The 24086-nt window shown below is 38.8% G+C and overlaps 1 protein-coding gene and 1 pseudogene across 3 annotated transcripts in view; both read left to right on the top strand.

Moving 5' to 3' along the window:
* Positions 1–24086, top strand: part of DIP2C (disco interacting protein 2 homolog C) — a 446084-nt gene that overhangs the window by 261821 nt on the left and 160177 nt on the right. For all 3 annotated transcript variants that reach the window (XM_063452241.1, XM_063452243.1, XM_063452244.1), the window contains 5 exons: positions 3818–3928; positions 13984–14107; positions 15165–15274; positions 19007–19109; positions 19783–19847. In XM_063452241.1, coding sequence (XP_063308311.1) covers positions 3818–3928; positions 13984–14107; positions 15165–15274; positions 19007–19109; positions 19783–19847 — 513 coding nt within the window. The remainder of the gene's footprint in view (positions 1–3817; positions 3929–13983; positions 14108–15164; positions 15275–19006; positions 19110–19782; positions 19848–24086) is intronic.
* On the top strand, positions 152–270 carry LOC134609540 (5S ribosomal RNA; annotated as a pseudogene).

The raw sequence follows: 24086 nt of genomic DNA on the forward strand, positions 1-24086 counted from the left end.
GTATGGTGGCTCAGAGGCATATAGCAGCCCCAGGACTACAAAGTAACCAGGTTCAATCCCCTGCTGGGCACTCTTGGGGTGACCTCATCTGGGCGTCTGGATGTCACGGTGAGAACCGTGACACCACTAAGGAGCCTATGGCCATACCAGTACTTACGGCCATACCAGTCTGAAAATGCCTGATCTCGTCAGATCTCGTAAGCCATCCAGACTCGGGCCTGGTTAGTACTTGTATGGGAGACCAACTAGGAACCTCAGGTACCGTAAGCTAGCTTGCTTGGCGCCATTCTATCTCAATCTAGTCTTACTTTGTAAGTATGCTTATACTTTAAAAGAAGGAGACAGGTTAGAATTCGAGACCATTCCAATAAAGGATGTGTTTACCTAGTCTCGGGTAGCAAGGAGAAAAAGAGAAGCTATGAAGGATTGCATCGCAAAACTCCTAAAAGATCATGTAATAGAATACGTTCCAAAAAGAGAACAGAAGAGGGGGTACAATTATTCAGTTTTTTTTTAGCCCCAATACCACAAAAGAAGTGGAGACTTATCCTGAACTTGAAGAAATTGCCAAACACCAGTGTGGTGGATGGGATGACGTCAATCGAATTTCTGATTATAGGTACATCCAACCAGACGATAGCACTCCACAACCAGAGGGTCATAAATAGCCTCGTGAACCATGGTTGGAATCTGAACATGGAGAAAAGTATGATGGTTCCCTCTCAGAATATTATATTCCTGGGGACTGCCATAGATACGGTAATCGGTCAAGTGAATTTGTCTGTGGATGAAGAAATTAAGAAATGGGCCCAGTGGAAGATGCGTCCCATCCAGTTGCAGTTTCTAAAAGAATTCAATACATGAGGACGACTGTGATCGAAATATTCCTATTTCTCAAAACACAATTGACGACCTGACTTGGTGGGAGAAAACCAGGAACCTATCCATGGGATTTCCCCTGGAGGATCCAACATGGATAATAGTTCTACAGACGCAAGTCTACAAGGAAAATGATGGGATTCAAGGTTCATGGACACAGAGAGAAGCAAGTTGCACTAAAACCTAAAGAAATTAGAGCAATATTATATGCCTTACAAAGCTTTCGGCAAGCAATAACGAATTGGGTGAGAATCCAAACAGACAACAAGGCAGTGGCCTCACATGTAAACAAACAAGGCAGAACAAAAAGCAAGGCTCTATTATGAGAAATATTTCCATTGATGGAATTTGCTCAAGACATGCTACAGGGCCTGAAAGCAGAATTAGAAAATCGCAGCTATTTTTTTTTATCCCGTCAGGATACAGACTAGTGGAGGTGGCCTCTACGGCTACTTTAAGGCGTTGGATTTTCTAATACCATAAAAATGGCATATAAACTCAAATCTATCTACTCCGGAAAAGATAAAGACCCGTTATGCGAGAGCATTGACCACCGCCTGGGCTAATTGGGCAGAGGTTCCTGCTGACGACATGTGCAGGGCAGCCATCTGGTCGTCACCTATAAGCCTCATCAAACATTACAAACTGGAGGTGGTCTCTTCCTCATCAGCCTTCAGGTAGAGGGGTTTTGTCCTCAGTGACACTCTTGTGATTACATCTCCTTGCAGCATAATATTGGAGTCTCGTTTTTTTATTCACCCTCCCTTAATTACGGAGCTTGGGTATTACCCATTAGTGATGCTGCCATGAATGGCCAGGAATATAGAAAATTTTCTCCATACTTACCGTAATTTTCTTTTCCTGGCTATAATTCATGGCAGCATCAGCAACCCTCCCAAATAATTTTTTAGCTTTATACTAGACTGTGGGTTAGAAGGAGGAGGGACCTTTTATACCTATAGTCTGGGTGATTAATTGATTAATTGTTTCCTGTCCTGTTCTTGTTAGGGGCGGAACTAACCCATTAGTGATGCTGCCATGAATTATAGCCAGGAAAAGAAAATTACGGTAAGTATGGAGAAAATTTTCTATATTTCTTATCACCTTTTTTATGAGATGCTCTCTTTTCTTTTAAATTGATCGTAAAGATTTTGCAAATGACATAACAATCCAGTTCAGACCACACAAAATCAAAGGCAAACATTGCAAGCAAAGGAATTAAAATAGAAACATTTGGTGTCATGTTTAACCCCTTAAGGACCAAACTTCTGGAATAATAGGGAATCATGACATGTCATATGTCCTTAAGGGGTTAAAAATTGTAGCGTTCACTGTCACTTTTGTGCTACTATATTTTATTTTAATATCACTAGGAAATAAAGCAGCATTCACAATTTGAAGTTATTTATTTTTCCTTAAAGCGCACGTGTCATGCAAGCTTTTACTTATCTGGCTTCCAAATACTTTGAATACACCATATATGTCAAAGATTAATTGTGTATTCAATGTAAAATATAGAGATTTACTAGTTTTTCCTCCGTTCCAGCACTGCTTTGTGGGTGTTGCTTTTTTGTAACCCTCTCCTCCATGCTGGCCTCCGCTCCACCGACGCATCCCCATGCAGGGCAAATCTCGTCACTCTCGTTGGCTCGCTGACCACTCCGTTCCTATACTCCCTAGCCAGTGCTAGAAGTGCCAGCTGGGGGGAGTTTCCATGGGTGGGTAGCAAAGAGACCTCCTGTGGGAGGTCTTTTCTGTTCTCACTCGGTAGTCAATATGGAGTTAGTTAAAATGGAGGCACCAGTTGCAGGATAAAGAGGTGTAGATTTCTACATTTATTATTTAATAAATAGGTATTTGTTAAATATAGTGATATGTAAACATAATATTAAAAATCTTAGGAAGTGGCAGTTCACCTTTAATCTGCATACAGTGTCTCTGTTGTATAATTAATTTACTTCTGCCGGAAATTAATCTATTCAATATGAGTTGCGCATTATGGCAGGAATGGCATGTTATAGCCATGTAACTGATCACTATATTTCAGCTGGAATGGTACATGTATATAACTCATAACATTGGCATTCTATGAAGCAGGACACCGGTGAGAGTGAGGTAAAAGGGGCAGGTCAGTGATGTGATTGCATCAATAGCTCTGCTTAAAGGAGGCCGACCTACCTATTACTGGAAAGTCAGCCTGGCATAAATGCATGCCAGACTGCCTGCCAATCAAGCAGGGCAGGCCTTGCAGGGAGCACTGTTTCATTGCTCTGCAGGGTCCTAGAGCCCCGAATGTAGTGTTAGCGCGTATAATGATGTGCTCGCGCTATGCTTTTAGGAGACAATCAGGAATGCGGGACAGGACTGTCCAAGGATTGTCCTGCCAAAATTGGAATGGTTAGGAGGCATATGTGTATTTAATTCTGATGGATTTAAATGTAGTTTTATATGGAGTGTGCTTATTGTGCTATGTCATTTTTATAGCATGTAGTTATTTCATACTCAGGTGAGTGCTTCACTTTTTTTTTGTTTATCAGTTTACGAGCTTGTTCGAACTGTCTTGTTAACAAATTACAGTACATTTATATGTTGACCTTAACTCTAACTAATGGTTCTGTAATTCTAGAGTTATGTCATATTGATTCCTTTGAAGTGGTCTAAAAACTGTATTCTCTCTTTATTTTGTGGCTTATGTTTTTTTAATCGTGCAGTCAAGTACAAAGAAAACAAGGGCAAATGACATGCTTTAAAAAAAAAATATTACAGCAAAAAAAAAAGGGGGGATAAAAAAAACAATACATTCTTTGTTTGGAATAGAATGTGGGATAGAAATCTTTCCTCTCTAAAATTATCCTGTAATATGTAGTAATTCAAGCATGTTATATAAAGGTATGCCACAGGTCACTTATCAAAGCATTTCTCTATTGTTGCCTTGCAGGTGGCTCTTGTGTTTCCAAATAATGACCCTGCTGCGTTTATGGTAGCTTTTTATGGTTGCTTATTAGCTGAAGTTGTCCCCGTTCCCATTGAAGTGCCACTTACAAGGAAGGTAAGATTATTTAACCCCATTGTTTCCATTAAGCTCGAGAATTCATTGCCATACACTTCTTAAAATGCAGAGATGTATTTCGGAGTGCAACATCATTGAATGAGGGAAGGGATGAAGAAAGTAGAGCAATAATATATTTAATCTTCCAGAACAATAATATAAATTGGTACCTTTTAATTCACATGTGTAAATATCAAACAATGTCCAGCATTTGCCAGTTAATATCAATAAAGAGCGGTGTGGTCCATTTTCGCTTTGTTGTTTTTTTGGTTTTTTTTGCTATAGCAAATGTTTCAGAGCTAAATTCCCCATAAAGCTAAGTCATCTTTATATTTTGTTTTTAGCATATATGCAGAGTTTTATCATATGTTTATATTTAGATGCTAAAGATCTGTTTAACTGGTCTGCGTTTAATCCTACTTGACAGAAAGAGGGTTGCCATGGTAATGCTTGTCTTGCAAAATTAGCAAAAGTTAATTAAGAAAAGAAATATATTCAACATTGCTCAATACCTTGGTAACGCAACCTTATCAAGTACTAGATCATATATATATATTTTCATTTCCACAAATTCTTCAAACAGTATGATATTCAGATTGTGCCAAGATGGGAAAGTTTTGCATTTTATTTTATTTTATATTGTTATTTCAGTGTTAATTTTGTCGACTAACAATTTTAGTCAGATTTAAGTCGACTAAAATGTTTGGGATTTAGTCGACTAAAACACAACTAAAACAATTCAGATAACTAAAACACGACTAAAACTAAAATGGCTTTTTAGTCAAAAGACTATGACTAAAACTAAATTGAACATTTGCCACCAAAATTAACACTGTTATATTTAGATACTAGAAATGCATACGACACAATATTTGTGCTAGTGGTGTCTGGTATATAATTGCGACCCCTAGTAGGCCATATAAGGACAGAAGTTCCTCTGATTTGATATCATATTTAATTTAGTAGTATTACAGTTAGAATATTGTATTAAAAAAAATAAAATTAAAAAAAATTCCCCCCAAGAAAATCCCGACAGGAATATTGTGTCCATGTATTCAGACATCTCCACAATCCTTTTCTCTTGTGTTTTTTATTTTTCCTTTTCCTCTTTTTAAAATGGCCAATGTCACCTTAATATTCTCTAGAGTCCCTCAAATAAATTCAAATTAAATGAAAAGACAAAAGGACCAGTATTGTCAAACAAAAACATAGGTACAGCAGATCTAGAAAAAGAAAAGATTCAAGGGAATATCCCAGTGGAGACGGAGCGAAGAAAAAAAAAAAAAGCAAGACTAACAGTAATGAACATGTCCTCCCAGAGGAATTTGCAGAACACAATTCAGTTCTGAGAGAGCTACTTTTTATTATTCCGTATCGTTTTCTTAATACACCATTCTCAAAGGTCTAAAATATTTGTGGCTGGACTAATTGTTCAAATTATTACCATTAATGTATTTGTTTTCACCAGGAAACAATAAACATTTTTTTTTATTTGTTTTCACCAGGAAACAATAAACATATTTTTTTTATTTACCCCAGATTTAGTTTTTTTATACAGTAGACAATAACCAGTACATAAACACAAGCGCGCTGTAGCTACATATGACATTAATTGGGTTTTGTAAAAACATACTTGTATTTCTATAGAATTTATTTTTACATTACAAACCGTTTTATTGAAGAGTCTTGGCACAATAGCCAGTCGATAATGAAATGTGTGTATCACAATTGCATCAATGTGCAAAAAATCAGGCCAAACTATAGCCAACATTATTAATTTAGATAAGTGGAACAACTATTATAAAATGCAGAATAGAGGGATATTCTGTCCGTTAGTGGGAAAAATCATGTGGGTAGTGATGTAGTGATGTATCAAAAAAATAGCTCAGTAATTTGCTAGGCTGGAAGACTGCAAAGGAGGAAATAAGGTTAAAGGATGTCCTCATTTTCCAAACATCGAAAGTGGGGACAGGAGAGTGTAGTGGTAAATCTATTAATTCCAAAAAAGCACCAGTTCCAGGAATTGGTCCTAAGGGTTGCCCATACAGATGGTATTTGGCAAGTTACCTCTGATGAGCAATGACATAAGGACATGTTTTACGTTTTACGTCATGTTTTACGTCAAAACTGATGCTTCCTCAACAGACATCAAATAGATGTCCATTGCATGACTTGCTGGATTACTGTTTGAGGACAGAAGTGTCTCTATATAGATTACTTATGTACAGAGGATCTATTTCTGGCTATACCTGGTGTAGAGTTTCCGGCCCCATTACAAGGCGTATGTGTTTCGCCTCTGGGGATATCATAGAATTGATCTAGTAAATTTAAAAAAATAGAATATTTATATCTCATAATCAAAATATTACTCCATGCTGTCTACATACAAGGCTGAATTTTCCAGTTGACAGAACAGTCAGCTGCCTACAGGTACGCTCAGTAAAAATGTGCATTGTTTCCTTATTAGATATATTTTCTTTTGAAGAATGTAATTGCATTTTTTTTTAAGAAGGGAGGGAGGGTTGGACTTCTCAACCCTCTTGTGTGTCCTCAGAATCCGAGCGAAAACATCATCCCACTCAATTTTTGTTGGTTAAGGGGATGAGACCATCTAAGAATTCTATACCTACAGAGAGATAAAATGTAAATCTGTCCGTTTGCATGTAAGCAAGGAATTAACTCATATATGTTTCATATATATCATATATACCGAACATACCAGCCACATTTTCCAATCAGTTATGCTTGAAAACGTAGTATACCGTATATACTCGTGTATAAGTCGATCTCATGTATAAGTCGAGTGCAGTTTTGTGACCAACAATTGTGAAATATGCTATGCCTCGTGGATAAGTCGAGGGTAAAACTTGGGGCTATGAAATTCTGTGATTTTTATAATTATATACATACACACTCATACAAACACACACTCTGCATTATATACACACACACTCATACAAACACACACACACACTCTGCATTATATATACACACACTCATACAAACACACACTCTGCATTATATAAACACACTCTGTGTGTTTGTGTGAATGCAGAGTGTGTGTTTGTATGCGTGTGTGTGTATATAATGCAGACTGTGTGTGTGTGTGTGTGTGTAGTGTGTGGGGGGAGGGCATTTTTATTATTTTAAATATTCTATTTTTTATTTTAATATAATTATTTTTTATTTTAATATTTTTTTATTACATTTTTCCATTTTATTTTATTATTATTTTTTTATTATTTTTTTTTTTTTTGTCCCTGGTGGTCCAGTGGTGTGTACTGTGCAGGAGGGGGGCTGGCAGGAAGTGTCCTGTCAGCTCCCTGGACACTTCCTGCCAGCCCTGTCAGCTCCCTTCTCCTGCGTTCCGGTCAGCTCCCCTGTAAGTCTCGCGGTCTGCGTGCCGCGCGGAGCATTGCCACGGTAACCTGTGGGAACGCTCTGACTCCGCGGCTCTTGCGAGATTTACAGGGGAGCTGACCAGAATGCAGGAGAATGGAGCTGCAGGAAAGGTAAGTAAATGCTTCCTGCCAGCCCCCAACAGGACCGCCGGGCTTGTAATGTAAGTTGCCATAATACAGACATTGACTCAAGTATAAGTCGAGTGGGGGTTTTTCAGCACAAAAAATGTGCGGAAAAACTAGACTTATACTCGAGTATATATGGTAGATATGTTAACAAGGAGCTTAATGTATCTGTGTAACCGAGAATTACACTTCACGGAGCGAAGGAAAAAAAATAGGTAATGATAGGTCAAAATAGGTCGTTTGTGATGGACATGCGTGCACATACATTGCATGACTAAGAGGAGAACATTCTGTCCTGTAAAGTATATCTTGTAGTATACAGCATGTAGTGAGAAAAAACAGTTAAAATAACCTTTATTAGAATGGGGTGAAGATAAACAAAGAACTTAACGAAGAAAGGGGGTTAAAAAAGTATTACGTGATACGTGTAAGCATTAAATGTCCATACGGGACGGTCACCAGCCACCCTAGTGCACAACTACCGTGTGTATTTATCCTAGCACACAAGTACTCGGTGCACCTATTAGGGTACTATTTACTTTTTAAGTTTCCGAAAGGGACATTTAATGCTTACACGTATCATACATCCTCCACTCTTGTTTCCCTCTTACCTCTTTACTGTACCTGGTACCCACGAAGGCACCATTCTACCCCTTTCTTGCCTCATCCTTCTCAGCCCAGGACACCCACACTGACAAGGTGGATTACCAGTACCTGATGTTTAGAACGAGAGTTATATATATACTGAGGAATCACTACTAATTGCCCGACGGTGGCTATCATCTCCATAATAGTGATCACATTTTATACGTGTTGCACTTTGAAGGAGCTGCATCCAGATCCGACGTTTTTTCAGCTGGATCACGGCCCCCTCTGTGTCCCTCTCACATTATCAATATCCAGCCACGTCTGTCTCCCCCTCCAGGTTAAGCTACCGACCAGTACCTCAAATTGGGGACCCACACTTTGATACTGTCTGATACTAGTACGACAGTATTGCACTCAGTAGTTTCGTCCTCCTGGAAAGCTACCTGTATAGCCGAGCATCGCTCACAGCTAAAGACGGACGGGCAACACGGTCCAGTCACCGGAGTTTACCACGACTCTCTGTAAGAGCCCTATTCACGGACATACTCCGTTACTGGATACATATTGATAGTTTGGGTTTACATTATTGCCATCACGACACAGACAACATAGTGTAGGAGCACTGCATTATCTAGTGTCGTAAGTAGGGCATTAGTACCCGCACGTTGGCTTGACACACCTGTCTTTTAGTCCAGTGTGTCTTACCAATACTTTTTTAACCCCCTTTCTTCGTTAAGTTCTTTGTTTATCTTCACCCCATTCTAATAAAGGTTATTTTAACTGTTTTTTCTCACTACATGCTGTATACTACAAGATATACTTTACAGGACAGAATGTTCTCCTCTTAGTCTCTTATTTACCACTAGGGTTACCCCCTGCTCTGTCCTCTGTGATCAGTTTGGCCACCCCAATTTTCTACATTGCATGACTGTGACAGCCATACATATAAGTAGGTATATATGTACCAAAAGAAAACACGTTAAAACTCCCCACAGAGCAATTATATAAATTACTGCTATGCATCACCTGGATATCTTAAGTTGGACTTTGGGCAAAGAAACTTAAAAAATCATGTTTCCATAACTAATCAATAATTCCCAGTTTGACATCGTGAGCACGAACAGGCGTCATGTTTCAGACTTCACACTGCATTTCTGCAGATACCCTTCGAAATGGACGCTGTATTAAACATAGCCTTTTTTTTTTTTTTTTTTTTTAAACCAAAGCATGGACTATAAACATGCAGATGAGACCCACAATGTCAAAACTGCAACCCATGGCTTGTTTTCTGATTAGTGACCCTTTTGGATCATAACGGAGGCTATAAGCCAAATAAAATGAAAAAATAAATAAAATAATAGACTGTAAACCAATCCTTTAAATAGAGCTAGTGACTGAAAAAAATCGAAACTTATAAAAGGTAATGCTAAAAATAACATGTTAATCAAATACTTAAGATAATTTTAGGTGTGTTAATAAAGTGATATTATTAGCATTACCTTTATGTGAGCATTCCACATGCACACGGTGCTGTGAGGGTAATGCAAAGATATATGAAGAATATGCATGGAGATGGATGACGATTCAGCAGGGTTTATGGATACTATTTGTATTATTTGCAGCAGCCCTGTTTGCCTTCAGGAACTCCTCAAAAAACTGATTAATCATTCTATTATTAGCCATATAACAGAAAGGTCTGGATTGACCCCCAAGTGTGGTTGGCTGGCAGAGAATGATGAAAAACCTATTCCATCAGCCAGGGCCACCATCAGGGCATGACAACCATAACAGTGGTCCTAGGGGGCCCGTACTGCTCTGGGAGTCGCGGGCCCCACATTCCATATGTGCTCATATAGATAGCTATTAGATATATTTTCTTTTGATAGAATGTAATTCTATGCCTGTTCGTGCTCACGATGTCAAACTGGGAATTATTGATTAGTTATGGAAACATGTCAATAATTGTAGGTGTAGCCAAAAATGGATCCTCTGTCCATAAGTCCATGAGCGTTGTCACAGGTCACCATGGCAACGCTCCGCGTGACACGCAGGCACAGCTCGCGAGAGTTACAGGCACAGGAGCTGCTGGAAAGTTAAGCTGGTGCTGGCTGACCTCCTTCTACATTATACAGCGGCTGGCTCCCTCCACCCCCCAATGCAGCCTCTATTTTACACAATTACACATGCTAAAACCACAGCACAAACCCTGCATTCACCATAAACACTATACATCCACTACACAAACACACACTGCAGTCACCATACACACACTAAAACCACAACACAAACACACACTGCATTCACCATACACACATTACATCCACTACACAAACACACACTGCATTCACCATACACACAACATCCACTACACAAACACACACTCTGCATTCACTACACAAACACACACTGTATTTGTATTTAAAACACACAAACACTACATCCATTATACAAAATTTGGCATCTGTATCCACTATACACACCACATCCACTACACACACACAGGGCATCCTTGTGAGCGGACTCGGAGGCGGGCCTGGGGGCTCAGACCTTGAACTGTGTCAGGGGCCCCAACATTTCTGATGGCAGCCTTGCCATCAGCCCCTTGAGGGCTAAAATGACATAGCTATTGAAACCTTTAGTGAGACTGTGCTGAATTAGAGACTGAAATGTTATGTGAACATTGCATTTGGAAGGTTTTCAGAACCCGTAACTTCTCCTCTTTATATTGCAGCCTTATGGTACAGTTGTTAAATTGTTTGTTTTTGTTTTTTTGTTTTTTCCACATCAATCTACACTCAGTACCCATAATGACAAAGCAAAAAACAGATTCTGTCTCCACTCCGCAAATATTAAACAGAAAAAAAACTGAAATATCACATTGACAATCAGTACTTGGTAGAAGCACGTTTGACAGCTATTACAGCCTCACATCTATTTGAGTATGATGCAACAAGCTTTATTCCCATTTGGGTAGCTTCTTCCATTTATCTTTGCCGATCCTATCAAGTTCTGTTAGGTTGGATGGGGACCATTAGTAGCCATTTTCAGGGCTCACAGGAGATGTTCAATTGGGTTCAAGTCTAGGCTCTGGCTGGACCATTGAAAGACATTCTCAGAGTTGTCCTTAAGCCATTCTTGTGTTGTCTTGGCTGTATGCTTAAGGTCATTGGAAGGTGAGACCCATTTGACTTAGACTGAGGTTCTTAGTGCTTTGGACCAGGTTTTCATTAAGGATATATCTGTATTTTGCTACATTCAGCTTTCCCTCAAACCCAACTTGTCTTCCAGTCCGTACTGCTGAAAAAAAGCCCAAAGCATAAGGCTACGACCAAATTCTCCACCGCTGGGATGGTGCAGTGCCTAGTTTCCTTCAGACATGACTCTTAAATTGAGGCCAAGCAGATGAATCTTCATTTAATCAGACCAGATAATCTTGTTTCTCAAACAAGAGCCCTTTAAATGTTTTTTTTTTGCAAATTCCAAGTGGACTTTCGTGTATCTTTGAGTAAGGAGAGACTTTTGTCTGCCAAACAGCTATAAAGGTCAGATTAGTAGAGTGTTGCAGTGATGATTGTCCTTCAACAGGTTTCTATCATCTCCATACATAATCTCTGGAGCTCACCCAGAGTGACCATCGGGTTCTTGGTCATGTCTCTTACCAAGGACATTCTCCCCAATAGCTCAGTTTGGCCAGGAAGCCAGCTCTAAGAAGAGTTCTGGTTGTTCCTAACTTCTTTCAATTAAGGATTACAGAAGCCACTGTGCCCTTGGGAACCTTGGGAACCTAAATGCAACCAAATTTTATTTTGGCTTCCACAGATCTGTGCCTCAACACAATCCTGTCTCTGAGCTCTGCAGGTAGTTGATTTTACCTAATGTATTGGTTTTTGCTCTAATATACATTTACAGCTGTGAGACCTTATATAAACAAGTGTGTGATTTCCAAATCAAATTGTGTCTATTCAATTGAATTTGCCACAAGTGGACTCCAATCAAGGAGTTGAAACATCTGAAGATGATACAGATAAAATGGGTTGCATTTGAACTAAATTTCAAGTGTCACATCAAAGGGACTGAATACATATGCCAATATAATATTTCCATGTTTCTGTTTAATAAATTTGCACATTTAAAAAAAAAATATATTTTTCTTTGCTATTATGGCGTAATGTGTTAATGATGTGAAAAAAATAATATTTTAAACATGTGTAGCATAAGGCTACAACATAACTTATTGGAGGAAATAATAAAAATGTGGATATAAAAGCATCATTTTATTTCATATATTTTCCCCTAAGGAGACTTAATGCATATTATCTAAATGACTTCAAACAGTCGATTAACCAGTGTTTCTAATACCTTACTTAATGATGCTCTTATCCATCGGTTGAGAATTGAAACTGCAACCTTGAAATCTGAACATGTTCTCTAGTTTATTACCCAACTGATCTATCTTGGTGGCTTTAAAGGACCACTCTAGTGCCAGGAAAGCATACTCGTTTTCCTGGCACTAGAGTGCCCTGAGGGTGCCCCCACCCTCAGGGACCCCCTCCCGCCCGGCTATGGAAAGAGGAAAGTGTTTAAAACTTACCTTTTTCCAGCGCCGGGCGGAGAGCTCTCCTCCTCCGATCCTCCTCTTCTCCTCCCCGTCGGCTGAATGCGCACGCGCGGCAAGAGCTGCGCGCGCATTCAGCCGGTCACATAGGAAAGCTTTCATAATGCTTTCCTATGGACGCTTGCGTGCTCTCACTGTGATTTTCACAGTGAGAATCACGCAAGCGCCTCTAGCGGCTGTCAATGAGACAGCCACTAGAGGAAATAGGGGAAGGCTTAACCCATTCACAAACATAGCAGTTTCTCTGAAACTGCTATGTTTATGAAAAAATGGGTTAACCCTAGAAGGACCTGGCACCCAGACCACTTCATTAAGCTGACGTGGTCTGGGTGCCTAGAGTGGTCCTTTAAGAACTACCAATTAGTTAATTATACATAAATATTGTTTACATCCAAATTCAGATTGAGAAATAATATTGAAACTGAGTTGGACACCTTATTGTTCTGCTTAATTGGTGGCTCACAGTCCTTCCCCATCCTCTTCCTGAGTGGTAAGAAATGGGTGGGGGCCTTTGGTCCATAGAGTAAGGGGTTGTTATTGAATTATTAGGATTTGGTCAGAAAATGGTGATTAGGGGTCCATCAAGAAAATAGGTCTTACGGTTCAGCAGTGAGCCGTCCTAAGTAGGTTCTAAGATGAACCGTGATATCTAACAAGTGTGTGTATGTATGTATCAATAAATAAGCTGCTTTTTTATATGTACAAGGTGCTCTATATTTTCAGTGAAGCTTTTTTTTCTTGACTATTCTATTACATTTTATTTAGATGCAGAATTTAAAAATAGAAGCTTCAAAACTGCTCATCAGCAAATGTCCAGCTCTTTTCTTCTTGGTAAATCCTTTACCTTAAGAATTAATAGAGTATATAAATGGTGTTTGGAATGCGTGTATATTGGTTCTATTTTTATACCATGCATTGAAAAGTCACAGTACAGCGCATAGATGTGGAATTAGCCTTCCTTTCATTCCCCCCAGCTCAGCATGCCGCCCAGAGCCTCGCAGAAGTCTCAGTTGTCAGGCAGGAACTTAGCCTGCAGCTGAAGCGATGACTAACCATTAGACGCATCTTGCGGCCTGATCACATGAATATTACACTGTATTTCTATACAACACAAAGTAATGTTGGAGGCATATATGTTCTGCTAATCAGCCTCAAATTTGTCCAATGTTTAAAATAGAACAAAGATGGGTCATGTGATTCATTGGTCTTGTATGACACAAAGATGAAAGGTTATTCAAAACTAGAACTGTTAAGTCATCATGGTGCCCACCTCTGTGTATTCTTTCTTGATGTTTTCATAGCTTTTTTTTTTCCGTGTCTAACAGGATGCAGGAAGTCAGCAGATTGGCTTTTTGTTAGGAAGTTGTGGGGTTACTGTAGCCTTGACTAGTGATGCCTGCCATAAAGGACTTCCGAAGAGTCCCACTGGAGAAATACCACAATTTAAAGGTGATCAAACAAAGATTATTTGTCTGTCTGTCTGTCCCATCCAACCCCGAAACCATCCACGCTATCACTCACCCAACCGAATGTTCAAGCAAACTGCTAGTTCTACATTTAGAATTTGCACAAGGTTTTTTTTTCACCCTAAACACTCTTGTAACGGAGCACATCTGGAGCTTATGCATCTTATAATGGAGCACACCTGGACTTGAAGCTCTTGGTGAAAACACAAGAAAATAATTGAAAAAAGAAGACCTTATGTAGTATGCAGAGTGGTCTTGTATTTTAAAGCAGAATAACACAGATGAAAGGAAGATCACTGGGAGAACAATGGCAGTAACTGGTATATATGCCATCTTGCACTGAACAGCGCTGTATATCACACAGCCACTTATCTCGAAAGGTTGAGCCTCCTGGAGTGCATGTGCCTCAAGGACTTAAATGACCAACTCTGTGATTTCAAAGACACAACCCATCCTGTGGATGATGAAGCTGCTTTAAATATTGCTAACACATAAGTTATTTCATGAAAAAACTTTAACACTGCTTCTAAGCCTTGTGTCACCTTTTCCTCTCAATCATTGTGTTTAAATGTCTCTCTGCATGATGGGAACTCCTCTTCTGCCTGTATCAATAGATTTTTTTTTATATTTTGATTTTAGACTTGTTTTGTAGAATATGGTGGTGCTTTATAAAAAGTTAAATATTATGGGATAATTACTTTATCACCTATAGAATGAGTGGATTATCTCTGTAAACTGATAATAACCATATCTTCAGTTTACACACAGCCTCTTTCTCTTTGTGAACCAGGCTGTGAGCTAAGATCTAGGAATAAATGTGGCATACTCACTGATTATATCACTGGCAGGTGGAGGAGGGAACATATTTTTAAAGAGCCTTTAATTAAAATCTCTACCTTTGCTGTATGTTTGACTAGAATTCTGCTAGCACAATATATAGATGGATATTACTTTCACTATCTTGTTGAACAAGGACTGCCTTTTGTCCAGCCTAAACATTTTTCTTTGAATTTTTCTTTTCATTTTTTTTCTTCTGCTAGGTTGGCCAAAGCTACTTTGGTTCGTCACGGAATCTAAACACTTGTCTAAACCTCCACGTGACTGGTTTCCACATATTAAAGATGCAAATAATGACACTGCTTACATTGAGGTTAGTATGGCCCTAATATGTCTACAGTTTTTCCATATTATTTCGGGGACTCTGTCTTCTATTTTGAGCACTAACTGTTTTACTTTAAAAAAAACTTGCATGAGTTAATTGAAAGGAATTCTCCATCCCAATTCCTCTATTCCTATCTAATCATTCTAATTTCAGCAATTTAGGAAGAATTACTACATATATATGAAACTTCTGTGTGTTGTGCCATTACAGGTGAAACTCTCTTTCATTACTTTTCAAGACAGAACCTGCACAGCAGCTGCTCACATGTGTTCCATCAAGTAGTTTCTTTTATGGAAAAAAAAGGCACTGCTATTAATTTACAGTGCAGTGTAATATGTGTTTGTTTTCTGAATTAAACTATTAGTGACTGCAGAACAACATGTCATATGAACCAATGGTTCCCACCCAAGTTCTCAAGACACACAAACAGTCCCATAACTTGACATTTCTGTTCCTATGGGGATTTTGGCACATATCTGGACCATTGGTGGGTCTTGAGAGTCTTGAGTTGGGATCCTTTTAGATCAGGGCTACCCAATAAGTAGATCCTGTGGGGATATTTATGGGATAATAATAGTAAACAGTTGAGAATTGCCCACTATTTAAATTCTCAGATCCCAAAGATCGTTATCGTGTAAGTGAAATGTATTCCATATAAATAAAATCACAATTTGTTATAAAAATAGATACAATTTATTGTGACAATTTAAATAATAATAATAAGTAACATGCGTGACAATAATCAATGAAAATTCAGTATAACATAGAATGCAATACAATATGGTAATGTAAAAACATCTTCCAATGGCTAAGACAAGATTTATGACTGTCTTTCACAGAGAAACGAAAGTGAAACTTACACACAGACACAGAGCTGCAGCTTAAGGCCATAAAACTTTAGCTGACAGTTAGATTAACCCTTTCAATGCTGGCTAGACCTCCTAAGTAATTAAGACCTATTCTCATGTGATTTTAAATAAAATAACATTTAAACCAGTTCATTAGTCATTTCCTGGAACCATCCAATAAGAGACATCTACCATGTTCTATAAGCAGAATTTTAACTTGTCTAAACAGATATTTTATCTTATTTTAGAGCAAATCAATATTCCTGGATAAATATCACGGTATGCTAACATGTGATATGTCACATAAATACATAATTATTAATTTCTATCTGCAGTATAGAATGTCTAAATATATATTCTTTAGTAACTAAGATTTCTAAATATCGAAATCTAATCGTGATTTATCCAGTCATATATCATGCTATTAGAAAATTTTAATTAAATTAGATTAATTAAATGAAACCAGTATATTTACCAGTTGAGTAGACATTCTCATCTGATGTTCTTGGGTAGCAAAGTGTCAAGGAATGTTTCATGGGTCTCTTTCTCTGCTTTTCTTTCTTAGCCTGCTTCCGACTGCCTTGCCCCTGACTGCTCACTCTCTTGCTTTCTCTGCACACCTCTCTCTTCCCTTTGTCTTAACTTTTTAAAGGAAAATTCACTAGGTGATAGACCAATAGAAACACTGGAGGTGTGGTTGCCTTCCAGATAACAATTTAAGTATTTGGTCTATAGAGGGCAGTCTCGTCCCACTAAACATACCTATCCAGGAAAGAGTTAACTTTTCCTGGTGGCTATTTTGACGTCATTTAGCTTATCTTTATGGTTAATATAATTTAAGTTTACTGTCAGATCAAATAGTTTCTTTAAGTTGTGTCCAGACTACGTGTCTGGCACATTCTGCTATAATTTCTAATATGACAGTTATAACTAAATATGACCCCTAAACTTACAATGGGACGTTATACAATATCGAAAGTAAAATTAAATTATTTAATCTTCTCTGTCACAAATGTCTGGGTTTAGAATTGATTATATTCCATTAGCATTTAGACAGTCTGTCCATCCCCCGTTCTCATTCCTTATCAACAGGTTTGTATATACTAAGCATTCCATAGCTTCTGGCAAAGTGGTTAGTTTTACAGAAAGGATAGAAATTTCGTGTCTCTTTGTTAACTTGAAAATAACAAAATGGAGTCTGGTCTGTTCAGAGTGACTCTGACAATATACATTTTTACACAAAATGTCTGCCGATATAAATACCCTAACAATCCCCAGATGTAAAACGACATGTTTCTTGAAGCTTTGCATGCCTTTAAAATGTCTTTAGTATAACAAAGCATCATGGAAGCTGTAGTTTTAAAACATCTGGGGATCTACCTTTTGGGCACCCCTGTTTTAAATGAACCCATGCTATGCACAACACTTGAAAAAAAATGGGAGAAACACAATTTTGTAGAAAATGATTTATTGCCCTTAAACTAATATAATTGGACTCATTATCTTATATGTAACATTGAGTTTGATCACAATCCAGCATCTGTATTTAATCAATAACGTTTTCTGAACTCCAGCCAGTATTGTGTGTTCGTTTTCAACATGGTCACAGTCTAAAAAATGTTTCAACAGTTTTTTGTGGTTAATGCTGCTGAAGAGATGTATATACAGAAGACTGTAGATAGCCACACTGCAGCTCTTTGCATTAAATTAAAAAATAAAGCATGCATTTTATCTTTCATCAGTGTCTATAAATGTCTAAAGGCAAGCAAGCATGCTTATAAAGAATATAAAAATAGATTAATTTATCTGTTACAGATAAGTGACTAAAGAGCAAACTGGATTGTTTTGGATTTTGAAATGAGCAAAACTATATGTAATAATGACAGGTGCTATAAAAGTAGTGATTTGAAATGAATGAATAGCATCTACAGACTGATGGCATTAATGTACTTTTTATTGACCCACCTGCTTTCATTCAGACACGCGTTACTTTTATCTGCACAGTTTGCAGTCATTATAAGCAGTATCTCTGTGTAGCGGACGAGCCCCAATGGACCATTTTTGGGAACGAACAGTTCCCACATTCTCTGCTCTTCCCTGTTTATCTGCAATACCATTAACTCAGGGTACTGTGATAGAACATTACTTTTATAATATAAGAGTGCTGATGGAACAATGTGTTAAAGCACTTCAGCAAGTCCTTATAATAACATTTACTAAGTATCCATATTTAAAGGTTTTCACCTGCTATCCCTAGAATTCTGCTTACTGCTGAGTCTTTGATTAGAGAGCACATTCTGCCTTGATCCACATGATATCAGATTGTTAAAGGATCACTATAGGATCAGGAACACAAACATGTATTCCTGACCCTATAGTGCTAAACCCACCCTCAACCCCCTTTAAAAATTTAAAACTCACCTTATTTCTCGCGCCTCGCGGCTTTGCCGGTGCTGGCTCCGCCCCCTTTGTGACATCCATAGGGAAAGTATTGGATTGGCTAAAACTAGCACGAGGCGGGGCCAAATGCTGCTTTGGCCAATCAGGACCTCCTCATAGAGAGGCATTGAATCAATGCATCTCTATGAGGAAAATTCAGCATCTCCATGCAGAATGTGGGGGCACTGAGCGGCAGGGCTGCCTACTGTGCAACCCTGAGCCAGGAAGCCTTTCCAGTGGCCATCGGTGTCCCTAGGGGCGATGTAAACACTGAAATCTCTGAAAAGGCAGTGTTTGCATGAAAATGCCTGAAGGGAGCTATTATACTCACCAGAACAACTACATTTAGCTGTAGTTCTGGTGACTATAGTATTTAAGCTTTGTTCTATCACAGGCTAACAGCGGCACTTGTTTTTTCTTTTTTATTCTTTAGTACAAAACATGCAAAGATGGAAGCGTGCTGGGGGTGACGGTGACGAGAATCGCACTTCTGACACATTGTCAAGCTCTCACCCAAGCGTGTGGATACACAGAAGGTAAACCGAGATCACATTTTATTATAAATTACTCTATGCTGGCTGTGACAACACGTGCTGTTCATTTCTCGCTGTAATATAACGTGTCTGCTTTGCGTCACTGTGAATGTATAGCAGGACTGAATTGAAGCTATTTACTGTAACTAACCATGACTGTTTATAACATTCAACCTATGTTCTAATCTAGTAGAAAGGGAATCCTGACCTTTTTATAATTTTTACTACTCACCACATAATAGTGATATATTGTTGTTATTGTATTTGCTAACACATAAAATTGTTGTGAACAGTAGGGTTCTTTCTATATGAAAAGCAATTATTTTCTAAAATTTCTAAAAAGTGAACCAATGACGTTTGAAATCAATGAGGTTTTTCCCTTTTAGCATTTTGCCCAGATTTGATATTGTTATTTAAACTCCAATATATTCAGCTATATTAACTGTACTTCATAGGGTACATGATTTTCAATATTATGTTTGCTTGTCCCTATATTTAATACATATGTATTTGTGAGGTGTGAAAAGTAATAACACATTTTGTGGGCCTCCATCTTGGCACCCTGGGTAGTTTTTCAATGTTTTATGATGGTGTAAATCACAGGGAAGGGGCATTTCCCTTTTAGTGACTGTGTGCTAATCTTTAGATTTTAACTTGTATTTTATTATTTGGACAGCGGAAACTATTGTGAATGTGTTGGATTTCAAGAAGGATGTGGGGCTGTGGCATGGAATCCTTACAGTAAGTTTTCCAAATGTTTCTCAATTATGAGGTTTCCAATCTATAGCTCACATGCTTGTACAATAATATCCCTGTATGATCTCAGGGGAATTCATTGTGAAATTGTGCTGTAATTCTTGCTTTCCATGTCTATGTGTCTATCCACGCATGTCTTTAATCCCCATTGTCAACACTAATCCTAATCCATATACATTTCTACAACCTCTATGCCATCTCTCCATTGTTTGCACTAGTCCTACAAATAGAATCTGTCATATGCCAAATTGATAATAAACGTAACAATCAATCTTCCCTGTGGATGAGCTACATTTTTTCCCTTTGTCACTTTACCCCAGTTCCTGTTAGCTCAGTTGAGGAGGGCCTTCATCGCCTCTTTGCTTTTCTATATTTACATGAATGTCACAATTAATGGGAACGTTTCATCCACTGCTGAGCACTGTGTAATATATTTGAGAAAAATAAATAATATAATATAACTGAAGGACTCGGCTTACAAAAATTAGACGTAGTTCACAGATTAGGCTTAAATCCATTGTAAATTGATCAAAATACTCTTTGGATGAAAGGTTACACTAAAATAATAGATGGGTCATAAATATCCCTATAAAGGCACCAGAGAGAGGACTGAAGGCCGCAGCCACCCTGTGTCTCTGCAAAGGTCCGCATAGGCCATAAAATGTCTTCTTTCTAAGTTTCTCATACACAACACCATCCTTCCTAAATGGTAGTGTTGAGCATCATTTTAATGCCTGAGACTGGAATGACCAAGTGGGATTTGCAAATCATCAAAATATATTTATACAGGTGGTCCTCACTTAACGACCTACCTGTTTTACGACGGCTCACACTTACGACCAGCTCTCTAGCGTGGGGAGTGAAGGGATTCCCCCAGTAGAGTGCTAGTCTATGTTCAGGTAAATTTCCTCGAACATAGATTAGAGGGATTCCCTGCTCTGGTGCGTTTTTCTAAGTTCAGGCAAACTTCCCCGAACATAGACCTGCACTGGTGTGCATGATCACTTACCGACCAATTTGTTTTTCGGCCGAGTCGTAAGAACTTCCGGAACCCAGTCGGTAAGTGACGAGTGTCTGTATATAAATATTAAATATCCCCCGCATGATACATCCCATTAGGTACTTCATCAGGGGATGAAAAAAAGTGTGACCGAAGTGTGATTAACATTACATCTTAACCCCTTAAGGACCAAACTTCTGGAATAAAAGGGAATCATGACATGTCACACATGTCATGTGTCCTTAAGGGGTTGAGGTAAGCTGGGAAATGTTAACACAGTGGACTAAACACACACATTTAAAACTAAAAAAAAAAAAAAATGAACTGTTCAAAGCTTAAAAAGAAAAGAAAAGGCTACTGTCCTAAAAAGAACTATACTAAAATCTTATTGAAAGGTCATACAATGATTCCGGTTAACGTTGAAATGCCTTTATACGTATGGTAGTTTTAAGCTTTATTTATTTATATTTTTTCTGACCCTATTGGTTTTACAGTAGGTCGTTCCAGACATCTGCCATCTAGTTCCGTAAAGAGGCTTCTGTGTATGAGTCACAGGTGACTTTCGGTGCATTATGATTGTTCATTGAACGCACACTGTTCATGCTACCCAATTCAATTCTCAGCTTTCTGTTAATGTGTCACTTTATAACTACATCAATACCAGGGGAGGAAACTGTAACTTGTGCGGATGTCATTCTATTTCACCTGCAATGTAATGTTGGAAAATCTACAGAGAATAGTGGTTATAAAAGGGGAGATGCAGTTTTTACCAATCCTTCATTTTGCTTAAAATATATATTGCATAGCTACATAGGCTGAAAAGACATGTGTCCATCAAGTTCAGCCTTCCTTCTTTTGTTTTTTGCTGTTGATCCAAAAGAAGGCAAAACCCCAGTTTGAAGCACAAAGTAGGAAAAAAAATCCCTCTTGACCCCAGAATGGCAGTCAGATTAATCCTTGGATCAAGAAGCATTTACCCTACATTAGAAAATTATATCCTTGAATATTCTGTTTTTGCAAGTATGCATCTAGTTGCTGTTTAAACATCTGCACGGACTCTGATAAAACCACTTCTTCAGTCAGAGAATTCCATATCCTTATTGTTTTTACGGTATAAAAACATTTCCTTTGCCTTAGTCTAAATCTTCTTTCTTCCAGTCTAAACACATGACCTTGTGTCCTATGTAAAGTCTTGTTTGTGAATAATCAGTAACGATGTACTAATAATCCCCCTTTTACGCATGCCTTTAAACCAGCACTGTCATTTTTTTCTTTCACTTTTCCTCTCTTTGCACCTATTGAATCTTCACGATAATTCTCCCCTCCCCTTCTACTTTTTTTTTTATACTTATTTTTTCTTTTTTTTCTTTTTTCTTTTTTGGTTTTCTCTGTCTGGGTCTTTTACATGGGAATTTTTTTGACTGATGGATTGTGGGTCAAAAGCGCCTCACTGAAACATTGCTTAAGCGGTTATCATCGCTAAAAATTGGCAACAATCATACTTCATATAACACAAAGTAATCCCTTATTTTTCTTGTAAATAAAAAACAAAGTTCAATTTAAAATAAAATGGGAAAAAAACAAAACGAGGAAAAGAGGAAAATGAAAAAAAAAAACCTGTGAAGGGACAGATTTAGTTTTTTTTTTTTTTTTTTTTTTTTGTCAATCTTTCTTTTATTGAGGCATGAATTATGGGGGGTACAGAATGAAGAAAAAGGGATTTACGTTCTCATACAGGTTGGGAGCATAGTGAAACAACATCTCCTTCGCATAACAGCCTCGGATTTTTATATTTTTTAAATTAAGCGTTACAGAAGATTAACAACAAGTTTAATGTAATAATAGTCATACTGGTGTTCCTGTTCAATATGCCTTAACAAGTTAAATGTAATAATAATCATGCTTGTGTTCAAGTTTAATATGCCTGAACAAGTTTAACGTAATAGTAATCGTGCTTGTGGTCATGTTTAATAAGCCTTAACAAGTTAAACGTGTTAATAGTCATGCTCGTGTTCATGGTTAATACGCCTCTTAGCTAGGATAGTTATGAGTTAGTATCGATCAGAGAGGCTAGGCAGTCACTGCTAGCAGTAAACCAGCTGGAGTGTACACCCGTTTGTTGTAGCTAGTATCAATGCCTATTCTGGTAGACTATAAGAGGGTATACAAGGCTTATGCACATAGTTAGTGAACAACAGGTGAAGCCCAAGCAGTAAGATTAATAGTGTGAATAACCGCAAGCATAAACATCACATAGGTCAAAACGAGAACATGTCATAAATTCAAGGCTAATGCGTTAGGGGTATGATAGGGCAGTAGCTTATTACCGCATGCCTATTGAATCATGTATGTTTGGTTTGCAGTTTTGGCCATATGCAATTAGCTGACATTACGTACCCTGAACCATTAGGTAGGAGCTATATGTGCTAGGTAGCGGGAGACAGGTTTAAAATGAAAATAATAATGTTACAGTCCAGTTTGAGACATGTATGCTTATGAAAGCTTTCAGTCAGTCCGGCAACAGCCGTAAGTAGGGAGATATGGTTGGTAGCGAGCTGCAGCTGTTCATCCCTTTCGTTTTCCGGCAGACCAGTGTGTGGGTTGAAGATTGTCCTTGCCGCCTTACGGGTGATGGTGTGAGAGGCTTCCCGGCTCTAGGCTGCTGTGCTTCGTCTTGCCCCAAGGTCGGTCGTTGCTGGGGTCTGGTGCTGTTGCGCTCGGTTCCTCTGGCAGTCTCTGTGGGCGGGTGGTGCTGTGACATGCTCCCTGTAGTGGCGTCTCAGCTTTCGAGGGCCGCTTGTCTTCGGCCTGAGGCCTGTGTGGGTGCTCGCGCCCTCCGCCATTGGACCCATCTACAGGTCCGTGGGCCCAGGGTTCCACCAGGTTCCAGGCTTCTCCCTGGGTGTATGGCCGGCTGTGGGGGGAATTCCCCAATGTGAGCGCCCGGCTCAGATGAAGAGTGAGCGGGCCTCCCGATTGCTATGTCCACATGGGTGGCAGTTGGTTCGTATCTTTAGTATAGGAGTGAGTGGCTGCTCGTATGCCAGTGGCAAGGTTGCCTGTTCCGTGCACCTGGACGTCGCCATTTTGTGTGCGGATCCCGGGCTACATGTCGGCGGTTGCATGGGGAGCTGTACGGCCTGGTTCAGGGTAGTGTAGTTTAGTTTGGACCGGGATCACCCCCCCGGTCCAGTGGGGGGGGAAACAGGGCCGGGTCCGCAGAT

Source organism: Pelobates fuscus, chromosome 4 (genome assembly GCF_036172605.1).
Source record: "Pelobates fuscus isolate aPelFus1 chromosome 4, aPelFus1.pri, whole genome shotgun sequence".
Lineage (NCBI taxonomy): Eukaryota > Metazoa > Chordata > Amphibia > Anura > Pelobatidae > Pelobates > Pelobates fuscus.